This window comes from Apaloderma vittatum, unplaced genomic scaffold, assembly GCF_000703405.1.
Source record: "Apaloderma vittatum isolate BGI_N311 unplaced genomic scaffold, ASM70340v1 scaffold5317, whole genome shotgun sequence".
NCBI lineage: Eukaryota > Metazoa > Chordata > Aves > Trogoniformes > Trogonidae > Apaloderma > Apaloderma vittatum.
Genome location: NW_009724409.1, coordinates 5,854 through 18,361, shown reverse-complemented (window position 1 = coordinate 18,361; position 12,508 = coordinate 5,854). Strand labels below are relative to the sequence as shown.

The window sequence follows — 12,508 nt, the reverse complement described above, 5'->3', positions numbered from 1 at the left end:
GGGCCGAGCGCTGTGATGTGTCGGCGAGGGGTGTGACGTGTCGAAAGAGTTTTCTGGTGTGTTTGGTTGTTTTTTTGGGAGTTTTTTTTTGCTAATGTAGCTCTTTGTGTCTGTGCTTTAGGACAGCAGTGATGACATTGAAGATGTGTCTCTCTTTGATGCAGATGATGATGTATCCAGGAGATCCAAAAAGTCCAGAATAAGGTCGGTGGCCGTAGAGAGGGTTTCGAGATGAGTTCTAGGGGGAAGCATGAGGAAGGGAGGACTTGTTTAGGGCATCAAAATACGTAATGTTAAATGTCTTCTTTATTGATTTGGAAGTAATGGAGAGTAACTCCTGGGTAACTGAGAGCACTGGTTGCAGAGCTCAGTTGGAATCTACAGGTCTGTGCCTTCCTGCTTCTGGGTGCCCTCACATTCACAGAATCAGAGAATATTGGGGTTGGAAGGGACCTCAAAAGATCATCTAGTCCAGCCCCCCTGCCAGAGCAGGATCACCTACAGCAGATCACACAAGAACGCGTCCTGAATGTCTCCAGAGAAGGAGAGTCCACAACCTCCCTGGGCAGCCTGTGCCAGGGCTCTGTCACCCTCACAGGGAAAAAGTTTTTCCTAATATTTTTGTGGAACCTCCTGTGTTCCAGCTTGTACCCATTGCCCCTTGTCCTGTCATTGGACGTTGCTGAAAAGAGCCTGGCTCTGTCCTCCTGATGCTCCCCCTTGACGTATTTATAAACATTTATGAGGTCACCCCTCAGCATCTGTGCTCCTGTGTGTAAGAGATCTACATTGATACAACTGGCACCTGAAGGGAACCTGCAGGAAGGCTGGGGAGGGACTTTTTACAAGAGTGTCCACTAATAGGACAAGGGGAAAGGGATTTAAATTGAAGGAGAACAGGTTTAGATTGGATCTTAGGAAGAAATTCTTCAGTGGCAAGACTCTGGAATAAATTGTCCAGAGAAGCTGTGGCTGCCCCCTCCCTGGAGATGTTCAAGGCCAGGTTGGACAGAGCCCTGAGCAACCTGGGCTAGTTAAGGGCATCCCTACCTGTGGCAGGGAGGTTAGATTAGATGATCTCTCATCAGTCAACCTAAGACATTCTGTGATTCTGTGGTTCCCTGACTCTGTGCAGCGGGATGTTCTCCCCATGCCAGGTGCTGCTTCTGGGCTGCTCCCTTCTCTTTTCCCCGTTCTTCGTTCCTGGCTGTGTTTGGTGCTGCCTGCTGTGTCCTGGAGTAGTCGGTCCAGCCACCTCCTTCTTCGTCGTGCCTAAACTCCTGCCACAGGGCACCATGAATGCAGAGGTGCTGTGGGGACCTCAGCTCCGTGCAGCACGTTTCTGACCTGGAAACAGCAGAAATCAGAAAGAAGGGCAAGACCACTGTGTTGAGAAATGCGAGCCTTCATTCAAGAGGTCTTCCCCCATCAAAACCTTTTTAAATTTACCTCATAAAAATGGCCTTACAGCGAACTCCGTGTCCCCTTCCACCCCAGATTCTGCCGGCACGTGGGTCTATCACAACATGTAGAGCGTGTCTTCCTTCCCATGAGCTTCTAACCAGGTTATTTCCTATATTTTCAGGAGCCATTGCGCGCTGGGTTCATGTTAGGGTGCTGATCCTTACCCTGTGAGCTGGTGGGAGATCGCCTTGGCAGCGTCATTTCTCTGAAATTGCGTCAGTCTTGTCTGAAAGAGGGGTGACTGTGCTGTACTTCATTCCAGGCATCCAGTGGCATCGTTTTTCCACTTATTCTTCCGAGTCAGTGCGATAGTCGTCTATCTACTCTGTGAGCTCTTGACTAGCAGCTTTATTGCCTGTATGGTGACGATTATCCTCCTCTTGTCCTGTGACTTTTGGGCTGTGAAGGTAAGTTCCCCTTACATTTTTTTATTTGTCTTACTGTGTAAGAATAATGGAACAATGATATTTGTGTCACAAGAAAAAGTAACTTCGTTGTGCCTTTCCCACCAAACAATACCCAAAATCCAGCACTGTGTCTCAAAGCATTACAAAATAATAGCTCTTAAATCTCCATGTGCCTGATTTCTTCATGGAAATCAAACAGAAAATATATATTAGGTTTTCTTTTGCAATGGCACAGACTTCTTTATCAGATCACTTTTAAGCACCAGAAATACACCTCACAGTAATTTGGTATTGTACTGGGCGTATTAGGAAATAGGTAGTTGTGGACAGTCTTGTTTTCCCAAATGTGCCGCAGATGAGCAGCACCGAAAGCAACAACCCAAGCGGCCGAGCTTTGGTGAATAGTTTCTTTTAGTGCAAAACGTAACAAGCTCGTTGCTTTTCTTCCGTTTCAGAACGTCACGGGGCGACTGATGGTTGGCCTTCGCTGGTGGAACCAGGTGGATGATGATGGTAGAAGTCACTGGATATTTGAAGCCAGGAAGGTAAATTCTCTTTTCTTTTTTTCCTTGATTGGTTCTGTTTTGTGAAACCCCGATTAATTAGTGGTTTTGCTTGGGATGGTAGATCGCCCAACGTAGGCATTTACTTCCAGCCCCCAGACATGTGACCATGTGTTTCTTTCACTTAGCTGCTGAATGAGCTTTTTGATTGTTGATTTATTTAAAAATTCTCATGATACATTAATCCAGCTTAATGTAAGTAGCCTAAAACTTCCACATAAAATTCAGTCAAAGCTTCTGTCTCATGTTAGTAACCTGCAATTTCTCTGGTATGAGCTTGGAAGAGCTTTTATCTCCTATAAAAAAAACTTTTGGAAGTAGGAAGAAACATCTGGCGTTTGTTATTGCCGTTGCTTTCCCTTTGCATTTGGGGTGGCTGCTGCTGAGTCTCTGGTGTCCCATCTGTCCAGCATCTCACGACGTGTCACGTATTTACCCTTTTTATTTACCCTTTTGATCCCTCTCCCTTACCCGTGTTTGCACGGAGGTGACGACGTGCGGAGCTGGAGTGAACTCGAGGTTGTTTCCTAGAGCATGTGGGAGCTCAGCGGTGGGGGAGGCACTTTGTCACGGGTCAGGGCTGGGCCGGCCGCTAACAGGGACAGACGCTCTCTGACCCCCTCTTCCCCAAACCTTTCTCCTGCTGAGTTTGTGACCTCTCTATAGGCACTTCCTCTAAAGCTGGTTTTGGAAAAGCTCAAAACCTTGTTTAGAAAAGCCAAAACGTATTGGGGAAGGACAGGAGAGGTAGCTGAGCTGCTGGTGATGCCATAGATTTGGCCGTAAATTGTTAACCCAGCCCAGGTGTTTTTAACAACTGTAGGAAGAAGTGAGTGCCTGCTTGGGCTCTTCTGCAAAGACTTTATAAAATCAGTAGCGTGGTGTGAATGAGATCTCTGTGTGTCTAAAGAAAATTTGTGATGTCTCAGAGTATCAATATTTGGTTCTGCCAGTGCTAGGATTAGTGAAATTCTGGTTGCCTGTGCAGCAGTTTGGAGGCAGATAACATTACCCCTTTGGCTGGTTCTAGGCTTCGTAGCTGAACCATGCAACAAATGTTGTGTTTTCAAACCTTTTAGCCCCAGGTGTTCCCAGAGAATTTGATGCTGCTGCCTCCTACTGTTTCTCATAGAAAATTGACAAAAGGGTCCCCAGAAAGAGCTTTGTGATGTAGAAACTGATCTTGAAAGCCCCCAGGGCTGTTGTGTGGAGGCAAAAAAGGGTGGACTTGTAGATTCTGGATCGTTTTTAATGACAATATGATCTACAGAGCCTGTTAATCTCCATTTCCTTCCTGTTTGTAGGCATCGACACAAGGAAGGAAAACCTCTTCGGAAGCAGAGTCCCGAATTTTTTGGTTGGGTCTAATCACCTGCCCTATGATCTGGGTGATATTTGCTTTCAGCGCTCTCTTCTCTTTCAAAGTGAAATGGCTGGTGAGTCGACTCCCTCACCTCGGGGACCCGTCCTGGGTGCTGCGGGCGAGGTGGCGTCCCTCAGCGACTGTGCTTTCCTCTGCTTTAGGCCGTGGTTGTGATGGGAGTGGTGCTGCAGGGAGCCAACCTGTACGGTTACATCAGGTGTAAAGTCGGCAGCAGAAAGAACTTGACGAGCATGGCGACCAGCTATCTTGGGAAGCAATTCTTGCGGCAGGTGAGATTTCCAGGGCTTTGGAAGCCCTCTGGGTCCTATTTCTTTCTGTCTATAAGCTTCCTTTCTGCCTAGGCACGAAGGGAAGGACTGAGAAAGTTGTTAAGGATAGTTACTGCAATAGAGCTGGTCTGCTGGGAGTAAGGAACTTGGTGGAAGCGATCCCAGAGCGAAACAGGTTTTGATAAGCCCTCTTGCTATTCGACACGTAGAAAATCGCTCCTTTTGTCACACCACTTCCTCTTCAGGTTGTGCTGGCCACAAAACCACGCGTCTGGAGGGATGTTGCGTTGGTCCTTGGGCGTCAGTGCACAGCTACCTTTTATATTCTTCCTCACATCCAGCCAGCTCTGGGTTTTCTTCCTTCCGTAGGTCCCAGCGCTGGGTTTCCTTCCTTCCATAGGTCCCAGCAGCAGCAAGCACATCTTTCCCCTGCTCCTTCTCCTATTGTTTAATTTTTGCTCTTATGAGGCTTCCTGAAAGTGCAGTGTTATGCACGATGGCCCCAGGGAGGGGCGGTTTGGCTGCTGCAGGTTCAGGGAAGTTTGTTATTAGTGTGATCTGAAGTTCAAACGTTGATAAACCTTTCTCAGCAGTGCGTGCTGGGACTGTGGTGTTCTGTAGCTGGGTTTGCTTCTGGATGCTTTTACTGCTGCCGAGGTTAACCAGAGGCCCAGAGCAGTCTTGCTCTCTGGCAGAAACTGATGTCTCACCAGAGAATCGTGGCAGCGAGTCACAGTTGTCCCATACCACTCCTCTTTTTTTTTTTCTTTTTTTTTGCCTTCTGCAGACTGTGGCTAAAGAGGACCAAACAGCATCCTGAGCATGGTGAAAGCCTCAGGCCGGACCGGATTTGCAGTAGTGGACAACAGAAGGTTGCTCTGACTGTGAGATTTGGGAGCTGCGTACATGAGGTGTGAATTAAAAGAAGTAAATAAATTGTTCAAGACTTCAGGTTAACACTCCTAGCAACTTCTTTTCGATTTTTTTCCAGTAGCAGTTTGTATTTCAGTCCTTTTCTTTAGTTTGATTAATTAGAATTAATTTGCCTAAAGTTTAAATTAAAAAACATCCCAGGTGGCTTTCATACAGGTTTAGAACTACTGGGTGAAATAAGAAAAAATTCCTGGACATCTTTCTCCATGAAAACCATGCACAAGCCGAGCTTTCTGTTAGCCAAGAACTCCCCCAGCTCCTCCAGCCCTTGGTGCCTCAAATATTTGTGGACTTCGCTACATTTTTTTCTTGGAGGTTGTTGCTGCTTCTGGTATGGAGATGAACTTGTGCTCTCTCGGTCCCGCATCTCTCACCCTGTGATGTGAGCAGCGCTGAGACGGTTGCAGCGCAGGACGTCAGAAGGAAATGTCGCTGGGGCTCAGTGAGGAGATTGTTGAAACAGCAGAAAGTGACTCCCGAGCAGCTCTGGTGCTTTCTTTATCCTGGAGGTCTCAGTAACACCTTAAACCCGGGTTTACAGGAAACCCCTCTTTTACAAGCTGTGTCTCTATGGAGAGCGCAGTGAGAGTAAAACCACGTTAGGAGGAAGCTTTGCAGGCACGGTTTGGGAGATGGGGTGAATCCTTGTCTGGCCAAGCCTGTGACGATGCCTCGCGCCACGTCGTCACAAGTTTGGCACCGTGGGTCTTTCTGGCCAGGAGGACACAGGGTGGTGTGAGCTGCAGTTCCCTCCCCTGGTGCGGATCACAGGGAATGGGACCGACTGGGCTTTGCGTTTCGTGAATCCCGGCGGTGTGCTGTCCTCGAGCCGCGCTCCCCTGGGAGCCTGCGGGCTGGGAAAAAAGCCCTTTGGTAGGATGGTGAAATGTTGGCCGGCAGTGTCCTCTTGGATGGCAGAAAGTGGGGTGTTTTGTGTGAAAAGCTGTAGGAAAGGGGTCGGTTCCTTCTTGTGTAATTCTGTTCGAGGCAGGTCGTGCTTTTGCAGTGGTGGATATTGTAAGCTTCGGCTGAGGTTATTCTAAATTAAGAGTGTGGTTTCCTTTTGAATAATGGGTGTTGTAAGTCGCGGGATTGTGTTCACATGATTTCTGTCCTCGTGCTGGAGCGATACTTGGGAGCTGTACATTTGTTTAACTCTTTGGATTGATACCTTCCTTTTGTAAATATGTATTTATAAAACCTTGAAATTAAAGGAACGCTTTGTTTAACCAGACCACATATCCCTTTTATGGCTCACGGCTGAGCTCTCTTTATCCACCGTGTTCTTGTAATGAGGATCACTCGTTATATTTAAACGCTGCTGGTCATCGAGCTCTGGCACCATTCCTTTCCCCCTGGGGTCAGTTTTGCCCTTTTCTAGTCCCTATTTTCATGGAAGGGCTGATTTACTGTAAAGGAATGGATGTAAACAGCCCACATGAAGCAAATTACTGAAGTAAAGGTGCAGCGGCCGGCAAGATGGGTGGGAAATCCTTTCTGCTCCAGCCTGACGAGCCCTCAGTTTGCTGGGGCCGTCAAGGGTCAGCACAAAGCCCAGCACAGCTCCAGCCACAGGGCCCTCCTTTTAAAATATGTTGAAAGTTTTTGCCTTTAGTGTTTATTTTCCTCCTGGCAAAGGTCTCCCCAAACCACCGGAAAATCAAGAGCGCTTTTCTGGAAGCTGCAGTTTATTTGGTCAAGGACAGGGGCATTTATTAGTACATACTTTTAAACATAGCCCTTTCTGTTTAAATACAGCCCTTTCTGGCTTATTTTTAGCCTCTTGGCATATATTCAGTCTTTTTGGCTGCTGAGAAGCTGGTATTTCATTGCGATTCTCCACGGCTTGGATCAGAACCAAATTTCTTATCACTGTCCCAGTTGGGCATGAGGCTCATTTGATTTTTTTTTCCTCATCTTCTGCCGGGCTTTCCTGTGAAGCAGGAAGTGGGAGTTGCCACAGAAACTCTCTGAATGTGCTATTTTTTTTCGTCAGGAATCCATACTGAACCAGTTTCTTCAGCGTTAGCTGTGTAACAGTGGCGCCACCTAAGACCTCCAGGCCTGGACTGGGGCTGAACTTTCAGAGTTTTACAGAAGCCGAAATGCTCCAAGAGCAATAATAATAATAATAATAAAACACTGTTTGCACCGAAATAGCAAAGTACGCCTCAGATACTGCGAACGCAGCTGGAAGGTGGGTCAGAAACCATTCTTATTTCATGAGCAGAGTCATTTTGAATCCTTGGAGCATCGTGTTCTGGGCCAGGGGGGAGTTTGCTCACCGAGCTGGGGACAGAACGGGCCCTTGGGGACACTTGCTGTCCGCTTTGGGGTGCACGAGGCCTAGTCCCTTGCTGGGTCCTGGGGATGAGCTGCTCTTTGGCCACAGTGGGAACCAGTGCTTTTAACACGTGATGCATCCAAATATTCTCAAACAAACCAACAAAAAAAAGGGGTTAGGGCTGGGTTTGCCTCAGCAGATGCATCTAACCCCTATGTTTCCCCCTGTCCTGGTGGGGGAGAGCTGCGGGGAAGGGTGAAGGAGGGATGCCGAGTGCGCATGGGGCACCTGGCGCCAGCACACAGACCCTCTCCGTCTTTTCCTGCGGAGATTTCTTGGAGATTTGTCAGGCCAGGAGGGTTTCAGGAGGGTCAGGAGGGTCTTTTGTCAGTTACTTGGCACAGGCCACGGTCAGCCCTGCTCACGCAGGACAGGACATCCCAGCTGGTATTTCCTAAACAAAAAGCTGACTACAGAAAGGTGACCTCTGGGGAGACTGAAAGGAGCTGGGATGCGGGAGCGCAGGGTGGGTATTGGCAAAAGCTTTCTGCAAAAAAAATTCTATCCCTTTCCTCTGTATTGTTGTCTTCTCGCTAGTTTTGCATTACGGATTTGATTTTTCCCTGGTGCCACAGGCGAAAGTAACTTTCCCGAAAGCAATGAAATCGCACCGGCTGGAGCAAGAGCTCTGGAGAGGGGTCAGCACAGTCAGCTTGGAGGAGAAACATTTTCATGATGAGTTCTCATTGGAAACGTTAAAAAATAGTTTTCAAAACTTAGGCTTTTAAGCCAAATTTTTTAGATGTAACATTGGCGTTCATGGTGCAGCTCCTGCCACGCGTCACTCTCGCCCCCACACACCCAGAGGCAGGATGTTCCAGGGGTCTCAGCCTGGGCCGGTTCTGTTGCACGGAAAGCTCTGCCCTCTGCCATTTTTCTGGATGCTACCGGCACCTTAAAAAATAGTTTTCAAAACTTAGGCTTTTAAGCCAAATTTTTTAGATGTAACATTGGCGTTCATGGTGCAGCTCCTGCCACGCGTCACTCTCGCCCCCACACACCCAGAGGCAGGATGTTCCAGGGGTCTCAGCCTGGGCCGGTTCTGTTGCACGGAAAGCTCTGCCCTCTGCCATTTTTCTGGATGCTACCGGCACCCAAGCAGCAATTCGCAGGTTGGCACACAGGTGCTGAGGCTCCTTTCCGTGCTCCAGGTGTGAGCAATCCCCTGCCAGGGCAGCTGAGGCCGGAGGGGAGGGACAGCAGCCCAGCTGGAGCAAGGTAAACTTGAGAGGTGTTGGGGTAGAGGCAGAGGTAGGTTTTGTGTCTCTGGGTGGTTGCTGTGGATGTTGTTGGTGATGGGCTGGTGTATTGCCTTGGCAGTGGTTTGAGTCGGGAGCCCCGTTCCCGGGCAGTGGAGCAGGTCTGTCTGTGCTGCACCAAGGGCCCCCTGGAATGGACGTACCTGGCACAAGTCCTGTGTGTCGTCCAGGAGCCCAACCTCTGCCTCTCCAGTGCCTGGCCCCCCACCCTCTGCACTGAGCCTGCCAGTGACTTCCAGGGTGCCAGCATCTACGTGGAACATGTTGAGCAGCTGCCTCAGGTGGTAAGCAAGGCAGAAGGGGCTCAACCCCACCACGTGTCTTGCTTCAGCAGCCATACGCCATGATGAGTGGTCCTCTTCCCGCAGGCCAGCCTGCAGAGGGACATCAGCTGCCGGACAGCCAGCTTCCCCTGAGAGCTGCTGAGCAACCAGAGCACCGCTGGCCCTGACTTCAGAAAGATGGCACTGGTCAAAGGTAAGAGCAGGGCCAGCCTTGGGGCTTCGCTGCTGGGGCAGCTCCAGGGTGGCATCAGATATAACGTGGGATGAGCGATCTAAATTGCTTGATGCTTCATTTACTTTTCTGTTCTTATACCAACATAATCCTGCGCCTAGTAATGCTTGTACACAGATGTGGTTGTGTATCCAAGGAGCACTGAGGCATCCAGCTGGTGACCAGCTCCTCTCACCCTTGGCTGGGGTGCGGCAGTGCTGGTAACCGGTGTGTGGCTCGGAGGAAGGAGATAGTTCAGGACAGCATTTAACAGTCCAGAGGCTACCACAGCCTCTGCAGCTCTTTTCTCTCTTCCCCATTTCTGAGTTACGCAGTAGACAGCCTGTTATTTGTACACTATAGTACCTTTATTTCTGCCTTCTTTACCGATTGCTTCAACTTTGACTATGGAACAAGTCATTCAGAGTTAGGGCTTACCAGGAATGTTTATTGAATTCAGGCTATCACAATTTATTCATTTGACAGCTGAAAAGATCAACAAGAGGCACCTTCTAAAACTGTTACAGGCACAGCCGTAAAGCAGATGGCATAAAATCAATGTCTGTTGCCCCGACAAGAATGTCTAGCTGACACATCTATATGAAGTAACATACAGGGTATATACTGAAGTACGTGGCTGATAGAGCAGTACAATCGACAGGATTATAATTATGTAAGCAGTTGTTTTTCTAACTGCAGTATTTTACTCATGTTTTATTGAAGAAAGGATGAAATTTAAACTATATTTTCAGTGGGCAAGCTTTTCTCCATTTAGTTTCACTTGTACATTAATATGCAAATCATTTCACACACACACATGGCTTTACTAACACCAGAATTAGTTCTTCTTCTAGACTGGATAAGTTGAGTTCTTTACAGTATAAAAAGAGAAGTATGATTAAAACATGTGCTTCTGTCTACATTTTGCTTAAAACCACTACAGCTTTGATAGCTAATGGTTGCATAAAACCACTTTCATTGTTTTGAAGAGGCTTCTGAACCATTATTTCCCATGCTATAGCTAATATTTTCCCCCAATGTTTCGATATATCCAAGGTATCAGAAGCTAATCAAAGTCAGTTTTCAGAAGTGCAGCAATTCAGTTACGCATTTCTCATTTCATTCCAAATCAACAGAAACTCACTCTATCATTTTTAGTCATTCGTAGCAGAAAAGAAAACCAGAGCATCAGAGATACAGCAGCAGGCTTGTTTCGCTGCCTGTGGTAGTGCAGAGCTCCTCCTGTGTTACCTACTGTTAACCATATCCAATGTCCCGCTGAGAGAATCCAGCCTTGCCTTGTCCAACGTGGTGCAGTAAAAGCACTTCTTTACTTTGAGTATCACTCCAGACTATGGCCAAAGAAGCCCATCGGCTCAGAGGTTAATATTAACACCCCTTTTAAAGTCAAGAAGCAAGCACTACAAAATGTGGACCTTCTCCGCTGCACAAACCGCCGCAGCACGTTTTTCCCATGAGCGAAGGGACGGAGTACTCCTTCAGCACCCAGCCTGGCACAGCCAAGCAGCTAAAGGGACAGGATTTCTCAGAGGAAACTACTTTTGTCCCTCACTGCTGAGAAGCTGGAAGTGCAGGGGAAAAAAGTTTCACATTCATTGTTGGCTTCTGGCAGGATGCATCCTCCTTCCACACCTTTTGAAATGTTCTGCTTGGTTTGGTGGTTTTAGTGCTGGCTGTGCTTTGGAAAGCTGAGACCCCTGAGATAGGACAACTGCTCCAAAGACAACCGTGACACTTTTGGGTCCACCATTGATTCCATGTCCTGTTCTGGCCAAAGAAATGGAAGCATCTGTCCTTGACAAAGTACCAAGAACTTACAAACTAAGGGAAAAGAGAGACACCAAACCTGAATTCCTGCAGGTTTCTCTCTTTGGCTAACGTGAAATGTAGTCACAGAGGTTCTTATGAGCCTTCTAACAATTCCCTTCCAAACTGCTAGCTTTGTGTTTTATTTCACCAAGTCCTATAAGGGAGACCTTTACAAATCAAAGTCCAGCAAGTCTCTTGTGTGAGCTTCCTTGTTCTTCATGGGCTATTACAAGAAATAAGAGCTAGCTAGCATGGCACATCCAGACATCAACAAGATACAGTCCCAGTGAGAGCCACTGCCTACGGATTGTTCTAAAGTTGTAAGAAATGCAGAAGTACTGATCCCTCTGTATGTGGTGAGGACTTCTGAAGACATACCACAGCCCAAAGGAAAGAACACTGTAAGAACTACAAATCCATCCAGTGGGAATGGACATCTGTTCTCCTTTGTGCTAATTCCCTGTATGTTTCAAAAGACTCACATGTCTGCCTGCAGACTTCATGCAGAAAGGAAACAGCCTTTTCTAGGTACTGTGCACGCTGTCTTGAGACTCGTCAAATCAGGGTCCCAATAACATGTAGGAAATCCAGTTTCTACCAGCTGAACAACTGAAGATACACCAGCAGAGAATATCCCACCTCACAAAGAGGAAGAGCTTTATGATAGGAGACTCTGCTTTAAGCGAACAGCACATTTATGCTCCCTATACAAGCCCACAATGCGCTCCCTCAACTCCTCAGCAAGCAAAAAAAAGCAATGCTGAAGTGCCTTCAGTGTGAAGAAACGAAGCACATTCTGGGTCAGAACATGAGACAAAATGCTTCATGTCACAAAGTATATTGTAACAGGGCGCACACTACTGATCTGCAGGCTGTCTTCCTGAAGACTCGCTGGTGTAATCCCAGTCTCTGAGTCAATGTCATTTATTTCCTGGTGCTTCTGACACCATTTCTTATCCATCAACTCTAAAACTCTCTGCATTTCCAGTCTGATGAGGTTTGTCTTACTGGCTTTTATAAGTTCGTGTCATAAGACCTGAACTTACTGTTCTGTACCATCTCATGAGCAGAGCCCAAGAACACGTGTATTGCAAAGCCCAACTACGCCTAACAATCTGCAGAGAAAAAGGCAACACTGTGACCTACCTCAAAGTCTGAATTTGTCAAGAAATTCTTCCTATTTCTTTCTCAAAGCAGTTATTGCTACCTGTGAAACGCACATTAATTCTGGGGATCCTTGACAGCAAACCACAGAAGCCACAGCAGCTACTGAAGACATTCAACAATGATTCGTATCGTAACTTTGCTTTTAGAAAGAAAATCAAGGTCTTAGTAAAAACTACGATGAAAGGTTTTGCAATCATCAACATTTTACTAAATTGCTATCTAAAGGCTTTAGCAATTCAGATCAAAGAATCAGTAGATTTCCCAAACTGCTTAAAAGAGCTAGTAATTTTTGTCTCAATCTTTGAGACTTCTTAGACCAAGATAAACGAGTTGCTTCAGGGCTGATTATCTGCATGTAAGTATTTAGGCAAACTAAGTTAAGATACGAGACCT

General features: G+C 47.1%; 1 protein-coding gene across 1 annotated transcript; it reads left to right on the top strand.

The window, feature by feature from the left end:
- Positions 1 to 121: 121 nt before the first annotated feature.
- Positions 122 to 4,907, top strand: LOC104268485 (Golgi apparatus membrane protein TVP23 homolog B-like; the record flags this gene model as incomplete). The annotated part of the gene is made up of 6 exons (XM_009872471.1): positions 122 to 204; positions 1,727 to 1,871; positions 2,327 to 2,416; positions 3,739 to 3,870; positions 3,959 to 4,087; positions 4,875 to 4,907. Coding segments are annotated over 6 exons (612 nt in total), but the record flags the coding sequence as incomplete, so codon positions are not given.
- Positions 4,908 to 12,508: the final 7,601 nt, after the last annotated feature.